The 14,986-nt window shown below is 35.4% G+C and overlaps 3 protein-coding genes across 3 annotated transcripts; 1 reads left to right on the forward strand and 2 right to left on the reverse strand.

Annotated features, from left to right (window-relative positions):
• Positions 1–198: 198 nt before the first annotated feature.
• Positions 199–975, reverse strand: LOC126599142 (uncharacterized). The gene is made up of 2 exons (XM_050265481.1): positions 601–975; positions 199–528 (listed from the first exon to the last, which is right to left on the reverse strand). The coding sequence occupies exons 1-2, from the start codon at positions 862–864 to the stop codon at positions 199–201; spliced, it is 594 nt and encodes a 197-aa protein (XP_050121438.1). The 5' UTR covers positions 865–975.
• Positions 976–7,316: 6,341 nt separating this feature from the next.
• Positions 7,317–11,230, forward strand: LOC126600543 (short-chain dehydrogenase TIC 32 B, chloroplastic-like). Its single transcript, XM_050267124.1, has 7 exons — positions 7,317–7,522; positions 8,283–8,514; positions 8,622–8,701; positions 9,426–9,579; positions 9,669–9,747; positions 10,583–10,670; positions 10,769–11,230. The coding sequence occupies exons 1-7, from the start codon at positions 7,393–7,395 to the stop codon at positions 10,996–10,998; spliced, it is 993 nt and encodes a 330-aa protein (XP_050123081.1). The 5' UTR covers positions 7,317–7,392; the 3' UTR covers positions 10,999–11,230.
• Positions 11,231–11,918: 688 nt separating this feature from the next.
• On the reverse strand, positions 11,919–14,821 carry LOC126600544 (kinetochore protein SPC25 homolog). Its single transcript, XM_050267125.1, has 8 exons — positions 14,552–14,821; positions 14,274–14,339; positions 13,887–14,033; positions 13,312–13,410; positions 13,145–13,234; positions 12,918–13,040; positions 12,529–12,755; positions 11,919–12,358 (listed from the first exon to the last, which is right to left on the reverse strand). The coding sequence occupies exons 1-8, from the start codon at positions 14,718–14,720 to the stop codon at positions 12,347–12,349; spliced, it is 933 nt and encodes a 310-aa protein (XP_050123082.1). The 5' UTR covers positions 14,721–14,821; the 3' UTR covers positions 11,919–12,346.
• Between the last annotated feature and the right edge of the window lie 165 nt (positions 14,822–14,986).

A 14,986-nucleotide genomic window follows, 5' to 3' on the forward strand; every position in this document is an offset into this window, starting at 1 on the left:
ATCTGGAGTATTAAGGCTAAAATAGTTGTTTAGGTCTCTTGTCAATCACTCTCTAAAACAAGTATGGGTCATGGCAATGCACCATACCCTACTACAATTTCCCTTACTTAATGAAATCAGTGCTGCTGCATTTTGCACAGCCTTGAAGCCCTAAAACACACTCCAAAAAGTCCTCTCCATTCTCTGCCATTTTTAACCCTAAGAAACTAATCCAAACAAAACAACCAAAAACACCATAAACAAACAAACTTTATCACTCATATCGTTGCTACCGGATTTGGTTTCAACAACTGCTTCGTAAAATTTGGCCACGCCCTCATCAAGCACCTCCAATGTTAGTAGTTGACGGAAATAACCACACCTGAGCTCCTCCAAAGCAGCAACAACTCTCACGATATGCAGTTTGGCATTCGTTTCCTTGTTAAACTCATTCACGGCGAAACAGGCAGGAGTCACATTCACGGGATGATACACAGGATAAAGAGAAGGATGGGGACGAGGAGGGTAGACACCGTAAGTTGGCGAGTTCTGTAACAAAACTCCGTAGTGTTACAACCACACACAAAGTGCCGAAAGAGAGAAGAAAAAAAATGGTAGTACCTCGCCGGCGCGGGCGGAGACATATTCAGTACCTGCAATTCTAGAATCTGTAACAAAGTTTGGAACTGCTCTTGGAAAACTTAATGATCTAGTTTTCCCCATATTTCCAGCAACCAGAACCAAGGGGGGCGTAATATTTGTTGCCCTAATAATATTCATGTCTCTGGTATACAATATACTACATACAGGATTTCTTTTTGGGTGAAACAGCAGGGAGGGGGATATACATATTAGATTTTGGCCCATCGTCGCCATCGTCGTCATCGTATTAATAATATGATAGTTGAAGAAATCAACCAAACAAACCGAATCGGTTAAACTCTAAACCCCGAAAGAATCCTACTCAATTTTTTGGATTAACAAACCAAGCAAACGCACACTACAAATAACGATTAAAAATCACCCAACTGAATCGGTGAATTAAAATTACAAAATCATCCAGAGAGACGACGAGATCCTAAACTGCTTTGAAATTTTCTCCCTATTTCTTCGAGCAGTCGTGTCGTCTGCACTGTTTTGCTTGCTATATATCCATCTTTTGTGGCTTGTTTTTGCATTTAAAAGCAAGGTATAAAATATCGATGATATCGGAAATATCGATAGTTCAAAAACACGGAAATTTCGATAGAAATATCGGGATATTATCGATATCGATAAAAATTGAATAAAAACTACGGAAATTGTAAGAAAAACTTGAAAATTTTTATTGAAACTTTGCAGGATATTTATTTAGTCAATTATCTATTAGTTTATCACAAAAAAAAAGGAAGGAAATGCATTGCAAGATGGATTTAACTGATTTAAGTTGATTATATAACGAGCTGGCAAACATTGTGAGTGTAGAAAATATGTAGTAATTAATGAAAGAAGTTTAAACACACCATAATCATTTATATATAATGAATTAGTACAACATTTTACACTTCATACATTGTATGGTAAGATACATGAGTGACTTAGTACCGCATAGAGTTCCTATCAAGGTCTAAAATATCGATGATATTGGAAATATCGGTACTCCAAAAACACGGAAATTTTGATGAAAATATCAGGATAATATCGATATTTTAGACCTTGTTTAAAAGTATTGTAGTCGGTTGGGCTTTCCTAATAATACCATTAGATTTGGGGGGGAAAGAGCGGTTATCGCCTACGCGCGGTTCCATAGTTTGACTGCCTTTCGTAAACAAGCACGGCCCAGATTATGACCGCCTAAGTGGAATTTTGAAAGGCCCGTTATAAACTATAGCCCATTTAACTGAAGGGATCCATTAGGCTTTAACCAATAACTAGGTCATTTTTTTTTTTTGTCAGAAAACATATTAAACGGAAATGGAGGGTTTGAACCCGAGACACAGAGTGTTGAAGAAAAAAATCCCTATCCACCAGGAAAATTCATAACTTTGCAGCACACGCGACACCTTGGTGGATAGCACACAAAGCCCCTTACCAACTGAACCTTGGTGGGAATCGAACCTCAATTGGTAAGGTCCCTGTTTTAATTGTTGTCCCACTAAGGTTCGAGTCCTATAGCTAGCATTCCTCATTGGTCTGTGATTGGTAAGTTTTTACGTAAATCAATACTGGTTGCAGCTAGAAGTTAGGTGTGACGCATAAGTCCTTTCTGTTTAAGGTTGTGGGTATGATCTGGCACTGGTAATATGAGTAACCAATCTCACCCTAAATTTTTTTGTTACCAAGAAAAAAAAAACTCAAGATGAAGATTGGTTTCACTTTTAATTGATGTTTATGGAAGAGCCATCTACAAGATCAAACTCAAAAGTAGTATAAAATCAATTAATATCATCATTTCCCTGCAGAAAATATGTCTTGAATTTGCTCCATCCTAGTTCCAACATAGTATAATCCACTCACCAAAGAATGGCAAACACAATGTATTATGCTTGTCTTTGGATTTTGATTGGTCTTGTTTCATGTCTCCTTTCCCACCACCCCTAGTATTAACAACCAATTAATGTGATCCACCACTGCTAATCACAGATTAAAGTATGTGTGCAGTGAATTTTTTTAATTAGTGTTGGTGGGAAGGAGGTATGTCCATGTCTTCAATCAAACCCTCATGCTAGATAGATGTGTTTTAGGCTTCCATTTTAAAACAATCCCACGTCGTTGGTCAGATATGGTTCACATATATATGGAAGATGAAGACAAACTACCTTTTCTCCAAATCTTGCATAGATTGGCCCGGCAACAAAAATATTTAGGAATACAGAGTAATTAATTAGTAAATTAACTTTTAAATATAGGTGATAGATCATAACTAATAATTACTGTTAATAATCTAGCTTATGATACAATTATCCCGTGATTTGTGAGGAGAAATTTGTGAGAAATTTTTATAGGTACTCGAAACACAAGTTATGTAACGTACTTTTCACATGTTGGAACGAAAATGGATAACATAATTGATTTATTCTGCATTAGTGTATATTAATAAAAAGTGAATTCATGTGTTGTAATATAAATGAAATAATAACAACATGTGATCGTGTCCTGAGCAAACAAAATTTCTCAATTGTGAGGGTCACTTAAATTTGTAATCCTATGGTTGGCTTGTGAACTCGTGGGGGTGGCATTCATCAAGATGAAATATACATTTCTTCTTACAAGTAAACCTTTTTCCCCTAATCTTCATGGATGACAAAAAGGTTAGGTTGATATGGTTGATATGATTGATATGAGGAAAAATTAGGGCTTGTCGGCAATGGGAATTTACAGATTTAAAGAACGAATCAATTCAGGCATGAAATTTTTGCGGAGGGAGGAGACACCTTTTCAACATTTGGGCCCTTAGGCTTAGGTTTCTTTGGAGTCATTTCAATATTCTTCCCTAGCAAGAAAATGTGGTTCAAATAGTTTAAGTAAATTATGGGTTGTTGAAATAATAATAGAAAATCATTTTCTTAGGTTAGGTGGAGGTTGTGCTTAAGCTCTCATAGACTTCTTTTACAATATTAGTAATCGTGGAGTTGTTGGCCATTTATTTGGAATCGTAATTAAGTTGACCAAAGAAATTAAAAGATGATTAGGAACTAAGTTATTAAACTAATAATCTTATTTTAAAAGATTTTCTTCTACTAAATCCAATTTTTTAACTTATAACGTGGCCACATTCCCTTCACTTCTCTTAATTAATCTATCACATGAATCACATTAAGTAGGTTACGTACCCATCTCCCAAAATTAGACAGAAAAGAATATATCAAGTTGTGTTTTTCTCCTTTATTTATTTCATAATTTTGTGCTTAGCATAAATAAGAATGGGAAAAGAATAAGTCCAAATTTTCGACTAATCGACTAGGTATTTAAAAAAAGAAAAGAAGACTCTACAAGCTTATAATATTCATTAGAACATAGAAGTTTAGTGATCGACAAAAATTAGTCAAAATTTGATATTTGTATTTTAATAAAACGAGTTCACATGAAACTAATATGTTTATGGTTTAGATTTTGAGGTTGGTTTAGCATTAAGATAAGGTTGGTTTAGCATTAAGATAAACCCTAAAAATGAATTATGATGGTTGATGCAAGATATAATTAAGTACGTGCTCTACCATTACAACTATAATCCATGTTGCTAAAACTAAATTTGTATACTTGTATTAAAATAACCTCTTTTGTTATATTTTTCCACTGTAAATCTGATCGAACGCTTAATTAATCAAGTAGTTCTTAATTATTACTAGCCCATTGTGAAGCTTAATTCATCCATTTTTTCTTAGTGTAAATAATGTCATTGATTAAAAAAAACACCAATATAATTATATATCTTAGTAAGATATTATAAAATTGTCTTGTACATCCAGAGAGTAGAAGGTGATTCTTCTCCGACAATTATAGAAATAACATGGTATAGTAGTATAAATGGCTCGAAAAAGCATTGTTCTCATAGGTCAAGGCCACGACAAAACTATATGCAAATAGTTCAAATTCGAAAACAAGTTTAAACCATTCACATTCACTCATCCTAATTTCTTTTGGTACGAGTAAGCTTTTCCTTCTCTACCTTTTATACCCAACAAGCCGCAAGCGTGCATGTATGCACGTATATACGTACAAAAAACAAACGGCTTTTTGACTCCAACATATCGACTCTAGTTTAATTGTACACTTTTTAGCATATATACCATGCCATGAATATGAAGCAAATAAAGCTAGGGCAACAATATTTGGACATAAAAGTATATGTGATTTATTCGCAAACACAAAACTAACGCACTTGCTAACATACTTTTTAATACAGATGAATTTCACATATAATGATAAGTCTCAACATTTATTGAACATTGTGTTAATAAGTGTATCAATTTTGTATATTTGAGTAGTTTTGTTGTAAAAGTACTATATATGAATATCAGATGTGTATGGATAAAGTGAGAGAGAAGTGCTTCTTCGTGTGTGGCACGTCATGAGAGGTGTATGCAAGTTTGGAAACACAATGGGACCCTTGTGCAGTAGCCAGTTCACACTCCATTGTTGAGGAGTCAACCTCATTGCTCTGTTTTAGTCCATCAAAGACCCAACACCATCCATCATAATTATTTCTCAACACAAAAGGTTGGAAAAAAATGAAATGCCTATGGGGACAAGAAGGACTAAAGGAGAGACGTGAGAGACATATGGCACGCAACAAAGCATTGTTGTCTATGCCACTGATACATATCTGTGGCCTATTCATGCAAAAGTCTACTTGTAAAGTGGTAATAAATTTCTCTTGTCTCATAACATTCAAATTCTCAACGATTGGTTGTAGTGTAATTATCATCTATAACATAATTTATTACATGTGCACGTGTATAGGGCTTTATAATTCACACCATTTTTCCCAAATTTCTTAATTTGGTGCATTAGTGTGAGTATTATATACCAAGGGTTCAAGGTATACTCAAAGTCACTGTCAACAAGCGAGATCATATCAAAATCATCGCTAACAAGCGAAGCCACATCACTCATTGTGCGAGATATATATCAACCGCTAACGGTGGTATATATAGACAAAAAAACTTACCCTAATCAACCATGGGCCACGCCAGCAATATATATGGATGATGCATCAGTGACATGGGTATACCAAATGCTGTCATGTTTTACTGTGTGTATTTGTGACATGGGTATGCCAAATGCTGTCATGTTTTACACTTTTACTCATGCACAGTAAGATTAGACTTCTTAAGTTAACATGCATGTAGTGGCGGAGCCATTATGAGGTCATTGGTTGTTTATGACCCCAACAACTCTGAAACCCGATATATATTTGCATGTATATTTTATTTGACCCTATAAACAGCTAGGGCAAACTAAATTACAACTGCATTCTCCTACTTCTTCTTCTGTTTTTTTTCTATCTTGTCTTCATTTTCTCTCTTCTTGTGTCCAACTCTGTTGTCCGCACGAAATGCTTGAATGAAATGCCTTAGTTGACAAGCCTTTGCAATCTTCAACGTTACTCTACAGTTTCTTATAGTCATCCTTGACAAGCCTCTACGTATCATAGTAATTGTTGACATATGTTGGCATAAACCTTAAGCAGATGTTGGCAAGAATATTTTTACTAGGTGCTCAACGAAATAGTACACTGCAGTTCTTTTTGTCGAAATCATGACCTTATTATTTGAAAATCTTAGCTACGACACTGGTTGGGGGCCTTTATATTAAAACCTTAAATGGAACTTAGGACCAATAAAGCTTATGTCTTTACGTTTTTACTAGGTGCTCAATGAAATGGTCCAGTGCAGTTTTATTTGTAGAAATCATGACCCCATTATTTGAAAATCCCAGCTACGCCATGCATGGTTGATTAATCTTAATTTATACTTAAACAAGCAATCAAACACCTAATAATATAAACACAACATCATTATTATTACTTTTCTTTAGCTTTGGCCGGCATTAGAGGACATTGGTTTCTCCGGAGATGATTGATAAGAAGAAATTCTCTAATACGCAAAGGTTAATTGTGGCCATCGAAATCGATCAGATCCAAGTTTAAAAGATACAAAAAGTGCAACATTCAACGACCATTTTATTTAAGAATATCCTACATTGATACTTTTTCTTGTTGTGAATTGTGATGGATATGATGATGATTAATTATACGTAATGGTAACTTTAATTCATTAAATAAGCAATAAAAATCACTTGAAATCACAAGTCATGCCACTGGAAAGAGCAATGCTAGGGAGATTAAATTTATAAACAAAATTTTGGAAATTAAAGGACATGGAAGTTGATGATTGGTTTATTACTTAAACGTTGATAAACGTACTTATTCATATTGATGACACATCATTTAGTTTGTAAATTTGATCTCTAAATTTAGTCTCCCTAGTATTATCCCAGTGAAAATGACAAACACACATCCTATCCATCACAAAATATAATGCAAATGAAAGCGCCTGAGTGTGAGGGGCACAGACACTAACAATTAGATTAAACAAAGACAAAAAGCAATGGGGTGCCTTTTTTTTTGTTTATAGGGTTTCCTCAAAACCCTAAAGTTGTAAATACTCAAAAACACTTAGCCCACCTCAATCAATCATTTTCATTTGACTGGTATTAGAAAATTCAACAAATTGAGTTCATTGGTTGACAAATTGTGTCTATTGGTTGAGACCACCCTAACTAAGGTGGTCCATTTAGTACCCTAGAAATACTCAATTCTTCTGTATATATGCTACTATAAATTTATGTGATTTTCCACTTTCCACCAAAAGTAGCTCTTTCTTTGCAGAATTGCAGTTCTAGCTAGGATTATTTGTTTTTGAGAGCCCCATGAAGGAGACACTAAGGTACTTGGCAGGAATTGCAGGCCCAAGTGGTTATGGCTCAAATTCAACTGCTGAGCAAGTCACTCAAGATTGTTCTTCCTCAGTCCCTTCTCAACTCACTGCCATAATCACTGGTAAGTTTATCAGAACCATCCAGTTTCTCTCATAAAACAAAAGAGATTTCTGATCAGAAAAACATTGGAACACATGAATATATAGTATAGTTGATTTCAGATTTCTCAGGTTCTCTCTCTCTGTTTGTTTACCGGCTTTTACTACGTACGGTTACATGAAAAATGGTTTTTACTGTTCTCTACTGCTTTCTCTTGCTTTTTCAGTCTCATGAAATTAAGTGATTGTTTACTATTTCTAACCATTTTTCTCTTGCTCTCATTTGATTTTGCTCTAATTTGTTGTAATCCCATAGATATGATGAAGTTTCTTTTATGTTTTTGTTAATTTTCAGCGGCATAATTCAAAGATTTCTTCTTTTGCTAACCCTTTATATCTCTCTCTTTAACCGATTATTTTTCTTCCCGATCTCATTTGTTTTGATTCATCTTGGCATGAAAAATGAAGGGTTTGCAGAAGAACTCTTCAATCCATGCTTTCTTGGATGGAAACATAAAGTTCATCGCCTGGAAAATATATTAAAACATTTATCAATCCCACCAAATTTTGATAAGCTAGAATATTTTATTTACTATTTTATATTAATTTCTTGCTAGTGGTTCTTTTTTGCTCTAGCAAGATATAGTTTTTGTCTCTTTTGAATAGTGTTCTATTGGTTCAGAGTTGCTCTCCATATCACAACTGCTTTCTGACCATATAATTATGCACTATTTACGCTAAGGTTTGACCTAATTAAATGACTCTATTACCTGGGAATTACAGGAGCAACGTCAGGGATTGGAGCTGAAACGGCAAGAGTGCTGGCAAAGAGAGGAGTGAGGGTCGTGATTCCGGCGAGAGATTTATCGAAGGCGGCGGAAGTGAAGGATGGGATTCAAAGGGAGAGTCCACAGGCTGAGGTTATACTCTTAGAGATTGACCTGAGCTCACTCGCTTCTGTTGACAGATTTTGTTCTGAGTTCTTAGCTCTAAGACTTCCCCTCAACATCCTCATGTAAGTTTCTTCAAAGTTAACATGTTCTATTATATATATGTGTATATATATGTATGCAGTCTGTATTTGTGTTTGGTACTAATGCATGAAATCTTCACAATTTGCAGAAACAATGGTGGGATGTTTTCTCAGGCTTTGGAATATTCTGAAGACAAAATTGAGATGACATTTGCTACAAATTACTTGGGTAACTTTCTATTTCACTATCCATGAGAAACTTTTGTGTTCGACCATCACGGATCCACCAGGTGTTACAAGCTTATTCTTGTTATAACACGAGATTCAGTTATTAATATCAAGTTACAAGTTCATGGACGACTAATTATGTCATTTAGTTACCTCTAATATTACAGCTTAATAATATTTTCCGAAATTTGTAAGGAAAAAACTTATATTATCTACTCACATTAAAACATGTGGATTAGTAATATCACGTGACAAAAACAAAAAATTATCTTACAAAAAGGACTAGGATTCTCTCCCCTCTTTTTTTCCCTCCCCTTCCCTCTCCTCCTATTTGATCGATTACGGTTAAATCATGTCAACATCTTATATTAATTTTATCTAGAAAGAGAAAGACAAAATAAAGAATGTGAGAGAAGAGGGGGGGGGAGATGATGGGAAAAAAGAGGGGAGAGAATCTTAGTCCCTACAAAAAAACCCTAGTTTGGGACATGAATGAGGTGTTCAGATGCAAGCAATGACCTCAATTGATCTACAGCTCTAGTACAAACTTTGTTCCCTCCCTAAAGATGACAAGAAAAACTGGGCCATGCTCGTGCCCTATAGTTTGTGTGCAATGGACCACCAGACACGTTTTTGGATTTTCCACAATAACACCCTTGTGATTCTTGTCAAAAAGCCCATTTGGGAAATCGCATGACCGTTCAGTCCTTTTCTCTGGCTGGCAGGACATCATTTTTTGACAGAAAAGCTGCTGGAAAAAATGGTGGAAACAGCAGCTCAGACCGGCATCCGAGGGAGAATAATCAACGTTTCTTCTGCGATCCACAGCTGGGTCAAGAGAGATGAATTCCGCTTCAACCAATTGCTCAACCCTAAGAAGTAAATTAATCACACTTAATCCTAATTAACCATTACTAAACCGTGATTAGTAATATTCGTACAAGCACTAATCATGTTTGTTCTTGCAGTTATAATGGTACAAAAGCATACGCACAGTCCAAACTGTCAAACGTATTGCATGCCAAGGAACTGGCAAGACAGCTTAAGGTAGCTGGTTTTATATATTTTGTTTACAAAACTAGATTTTAATCATTAAATAAGATGAAGTTTAGAAAAATGTCTTATACAAGATTAAAAATTGATTTTAATCCCTAGACTCTATTTAATGCAAACGTATGTATTTAATGTCTCCTTTTTTATTTATAATTTTCTGAATTTAAATTTTATGAAAATATTATAAATTTGAATTCTCATTATGGTAAGCATCTTATATAAGAAAATATTTTCGTAGAGATTTTTCGGTACACTTATGTTTTTGCATATTTTATTATCTACCACTAATTTATTACAATATATTTAGGTACGAACATTTCGGTACACTAGGTTAGTATAATATATTTAGGTACGGCCATTTCGGTACACCAGTTTAGTATAATATATTTAGGTACTAACATTTCGGTACACTAGTTTAGTATCATATAGTACACTTATGTTTTTACATATTATCTTATGTGTCACTAATACACTAATTTAGTAAAATATATTATGATACAGACGTTTAGGTACACTTAGAGAAAGTTAAATTCAATTAATGAATTAAAATGTGTATAATAATAAATTTTAAATTTAATGTAATAACATTAAATAAGTTATCTATTAAATATAAAAACAAAAATATAATATGAATTTGAATTAAGTACACATTAAGGGACTAAAATAAATATTCAATCTAACACCAAGTTTTATTAAATTTTAATTTTCTTGAAGGATTAAAGTTCAAAAACCCCTATTTTGTTTCACCATTTTTCCGAAGAATTTTTTTTTTTTGTATGCGCCGGTTATATATAACAATCTCTGACCAGAGCGTTTCTTGAACGTACAGGCAAGAAATGCAAGAGTAACGATCAACGCAGTACACCCGGGAGTTGTAAAGACCGGAATTATAAGAGCTCATAAGGGCTTCATCACAGGCACGGATTTGTCCCTTTGATCTACGTTTAAATGTGAATTAATGTCGCAGTACTGCAAAACGAAATCTAATTTTTTGGAACCTTTTCTTCCCATGCAGATTCTGTGTTCTTCATCGCGTCCAAGTTTCTAAAATCGACATCTCAGGGTGCTTCAACAGCTTGCTATGTTGCTTTAAGCCCGGAACTGGAAGGAGTGAGTGGGAAATACTTTGCAGACTGCAACGAGAGCGACTGCTCGAAACTAGCAAATGATGAATCTGAAGCTCATAAGTTATGGAAGCAGACTCGTCTGCTAATCCATAGACGCCTTTCCCAACCAACAGCTTAATAAAAGCGAAAATGTGTAGTCCATCCCTCTGCCATTCAGCCATGTATATAAGGGGATTTATATAAGCAAGAGATAGAGGCCTAGGATATCAGGACTACATAATAAACAGACTCCGGAACTAAATAATCATGATGCGGCATTGTAGTAACAATATGTGACAGTGTGACCGTGACTCTGAAATTTTTCCCACCAAAAATTAAGAAAATGGTATGTTGGCACTGTTTTTGTACAATAGACTCGATATTTACATGACAAGATTGGAAATTCGGCTGCTAGGCTGCTTGTATTTGCTGAAAACATGATAGATTCAGTCCATAAAACAATGTATGTTTGTGGAAGCATATACAATAAGAGAACTTCCACCCCTAAAAGCCCTCTTGAGCTATAGGCAACTTAATCCCCAAGTGAACTGTAACTGCCTAAAGTACATCTCCCTCCCTAAATTGAATAACCTAGACTATTAGTATTAAAATATTATTATTTTTTAAATAAAATAATAAAAAATAATTTTATTTTTAACTTCAGATATAATTTTTAACCAAAAGTGAAAGAGCATGGTTAGGGTTATTTTTTTTATTTTTCTGTATTTTTAATATTTAACTGATATCACGTTGATGTCAGCCTTGCGTCACATAACCTACGCGCTAGGCCGTGTATTCCTGTCTGGTGGAACAATCAAGCTCCCCTGGCCTGGTGTGTGGTGGAGGGGTTTTTTTTTTTTCTGGGGGGAGGGGATTTAAAGGCCTATCCTAGGGGATTTGAAAGGGCTGGAGATGCTCAAACAGATTTGAATCAAGAACTTTACACATTGAACCATCTGAACCAAAATCTTAGATCCTGCAAGCATATAATATATAATTCTTGCAAACCCCTTAGGGGGCATATCCCTAATGCATCATCAAAACTTGAAAAAAATGAAATATCGGAAAACATCCTCTATCACGGCCCTCTTGAGAAGTGAAAGTGAAGCTACATATGAACAAATTGTGAAGAAGAGAAACGAAGATACATCCCCATAGCCGATGCCTCTACTACAAAGAGTAAAAACACACACATCGAAATCTAGGATACAATCAAAATACAAGTGAAATCCACGCATTCACAACAGCGAAACAGTTTTGGGGATTACAAGACTTACATATTCATTACCCATTAGCTGTTCAGTTCAATGAAGACGCTGAAGAGTACACAAGTGAAACAAACCCAGCAACAAGGTGGTGCTGTCATGTTGGGCTGTTTCTGTCTACTTAAGTTATATGAACACAGAAATCAAGTTTCTTGTCTTACACGTCAAGCATTTGTGGTTGCCAATTATGAACATCAACCTCATCAAGTGTCTCCTTCGTCTTCATTTCTTAACCTGCCATAGTTTTCAATATATTTTATCAAAAGAATTTTGCACCAACGGTTTTCTTTTACAAAGTAAATAAAAACTTATTAAAAGCATTCAAGCACTGTGAGTCATGAAAACAAATAACAAGCCGAAACTTGGAAGAGAAGGAAGACTATAAATGTGAAATCAGAAAATACCCTTAAACGAGGAGACCGACGCATAGATAATGCAGAGGCAGGAGATTGAATTGCTGCTTTACTCCCCTTCCCATGGTTAGGTTTCTTGAAATGTCTATTTTCTTCTCCATATTGAACTTGGTGGTCATAAATCTCGGCCAGAGATTCACTTCTCCCAGTTGAGACAGACAAAACTGGAGCAGACCCAGAAATTGTGGAAGAATCTTGAGGAAGAACAGTTGGTAATCCTGTTGAACCATAATGAACACAAAAATCAATAACATACATCAATACGTGCACTAGAGTCAGGAACTATGACAGATTTTAGAATAATATACAGGGCCACTATTTGAGGATGTTCCCTTTCCAGCACAGAAGATTTTAGGTGAAATGCAAGACAGAAGGCCTACCTTGAGCCGCAGCTTCTTGAAACTTCACTCTGATATCTCTGACAAATTTAAATAACTCATTGTTTCTGTTCAATTCATGAATCATCTCTTTGGTCTCGTTCAAGTACGGATCACAATCTACCACTAGACATTAAAAGAAACGGAATATTAGAAAGTTTGAGATACACAATATAAGATGTATATTTAAGATTAAACTAAACCCTACAAATAAGAGGTACAATACTTACAGGTGTAAGTATCATTTGCATGGCGAACAGTGAAACGGAATTCCTGATCTGGATTCTTCAAACTAATGTTCTTGAATGTGAATTTTACACCTAGTCACAGAAGGATGTTTGTCATTCCCCATAATAGATATATGAGAAATGTTGCACAATCAAATAATTTCAATTACCATGTCCGCCTTCAATGGAGAAACCAAGGACCCTATTATACCACAAGATGGCCTCTTTTATTTCATCTTTTCTGTCTCCGATACAATTTTCTTCAGACTCTGCCAAAGTTTGAACATTACTAAAATTAAAAAAAAAAGTAAAAAAATTTGGAATCACAATCATATATGATGTCCTTTGAAAAATCGAGTCTCTCTCCAATAAAAAGCCATAATGCAATCAAACAAAGAGCACCAATCTGACACGCCCCGATCCCAGTGTCTGAAGGACAACGGGATGGCCACATGCTGGCCAACACCCGAGGGTGACACAAGCCATAAAACCTTCATAAACATATATCGTATATAGCGTGCTTAGTAGTGGTATCACAATCGCCCGAAGGTTACATCACCCGCCCGAAGGCATACATAAATCTTCCACCCGAAGGCCCTACATCACCCACCCGAAGGGATATATGACCAGAATGCAATCAAACAGAGAGCAAAAGTTTAACTATTAATGAGTACATAAAATGATAGAAAGCTATAACCACAAATCAGCATTGGTGCTAATAACTGAAATAATCAGAGGAAATTACCAAAAGATTGCTGAGAAAGGATTGCAGCATATTCATCCCTCTTAGCCCTTTGATCTTGCACCGTTCTCTTAAGTACTTCAATTCTAGCTTTCCTAGCTTCAATGGCCTCCATCAATGCCATTTGCTTGGCCTCTTTACGGGTCTTCACTACAAAGAACAATAAGAAATATAAACTAACACAGATTAATTTGAAGAAGGAAAAATATATCTTCAAAGAAAAAGATTTCAGCTAATCACAGCAAAAGCAGCAATTAAATTGATTAGCTTTCAGGGATATTGCTACTAAACAATAAGATTAGTGTAATTTCTTTGCAATTTTAACTTCAAATTTTCCAAATAATTTCTAATTTCCATCCAAATTATAAATACAAAATGCAGAGTATATACCTGCTAGGGCTTTAAACAAATCATCCTCAGCTTCCCTCAATTTAGCTTTAGCCTCTCCTAACTTACCTGCAATTATTCGAAAGAAAACAAACTTCAGCCAAATGAGATTTACAAAAATTTAAATCCGAAACCCTAATTTCGCACGAACCACGCATCCTCACTCAGCTCAAGAACCCAAATTTATGCACGAATTACAAGAAAACGCAGATATAAACCCTAAATCGAAGTAAATTTATGAAAAAATCAATTAAATCAAAGGGTTAAATGACAAGCTGGACCTTGGGACTGAAGGGTTTCCTGTGCGGTGGCGCGGGCTGAAGCCAGGGAGTCCCGAAACGACGCCGCGAAGGCATCCAAATCCTGCTGGTGGATCGGAATCTCACTCTCGCAGGCCATCCGTATCGACTCCATCTTCGTCCGTACGGACTCCTCTGGTTTGGCGTCCATTTGCTGAAGACTGAAGAGTGAGTGATTGAGGAAGAGGGTGAGTCGGTGACTCAGTCGGAACTATTTTTTGAAAAATGAAAGTTTGCGCCACTTTTTAGTTTTTTTTTTTTTTTTTTTTTTTTTCAGTGAGTCGATTTATTGGGAAAAAGATGTGGGCCGTATTGGATCTGGGTACAGATACATTGGGCCTTTAGGGTAATGGCCTTCTTTATTTTTATTTGTTTTTTCTCTTTGTTTTTTTGGTTGTTGGACTGATCAAATTTTTA

The sequence above is a fragment of the Malus sylvestris genome, chromosome 14, assembly GCF_916048215.2.
Source record: "Malus sylvestris chromosome 14, drMalSylv7.2, whole genome shotgun sequence".
Classification (NCBI taxonomy): domain Eukaryota; kingdom Viridiplantae; phylum Streptophyta; class Magnoliopsida; order Rosales; family Rosaceae; genus Malus; species Malus sylvestris.

Bases quoted from the DNA above. Each gene is read 5' to 3' on its own strand.
- LOC126599142 (XM_050265481.1), bottom strand. From the start codon at position 864: ATGACGACGATGGCGACGATGGGCCAAAATCTAATATGTATATCCCCC. The intron at 529-600 runs GTACTACCATTT...GTTTTGTTACAG, and splicing joins TCTCCGCCCGCGCCGGCGAG to AACTCGCCAACTTACGGTGT.
- LOC126600543 (XM_050267124.1), top strand. From the start codon at position 7,393: ATGAAGGAGACACTAAGGTACTTGGCAGGAATTGCAGGCCCAAGTGGT. The intron at 8,515-8,621 runs GTAAGTTTCTTC...CACAATTTGCAG, and splicing joins CTTCCCCTCAACATCCTCAT to AAACAATGGTGGGATGTTTT. The intron at 9,580-9,668 runs GTAAATTAATCA...TTGTTCTTGCAG, and splicing joins CAATTGCTCAACCCTAAGAA to TTATAATGGTACAAAAGCAT.
- LOC126600544 (XM_050267125.1), bottom strand. From the start codon at position 14,720: ATGGACGCCAAACCAGAGGAGTCCGTACGGACGAAGATGGAGTCGATA. The intron at 14,340-14,551 runs GTCCAGCTTGTC...GAATAATTGCAG, and splicing joins GGAAACCCTTCAGTCCCAAG to GTAAGTTAGGAGAGGCTAAA. The intron at 12,756-12,917 runs GTAGGCCTTCTG...ATGGTTCAACAG, and splicing joins TCAAGAAGCTGCGGCTCAAG to GATTACCAACTGTTCTTCCT.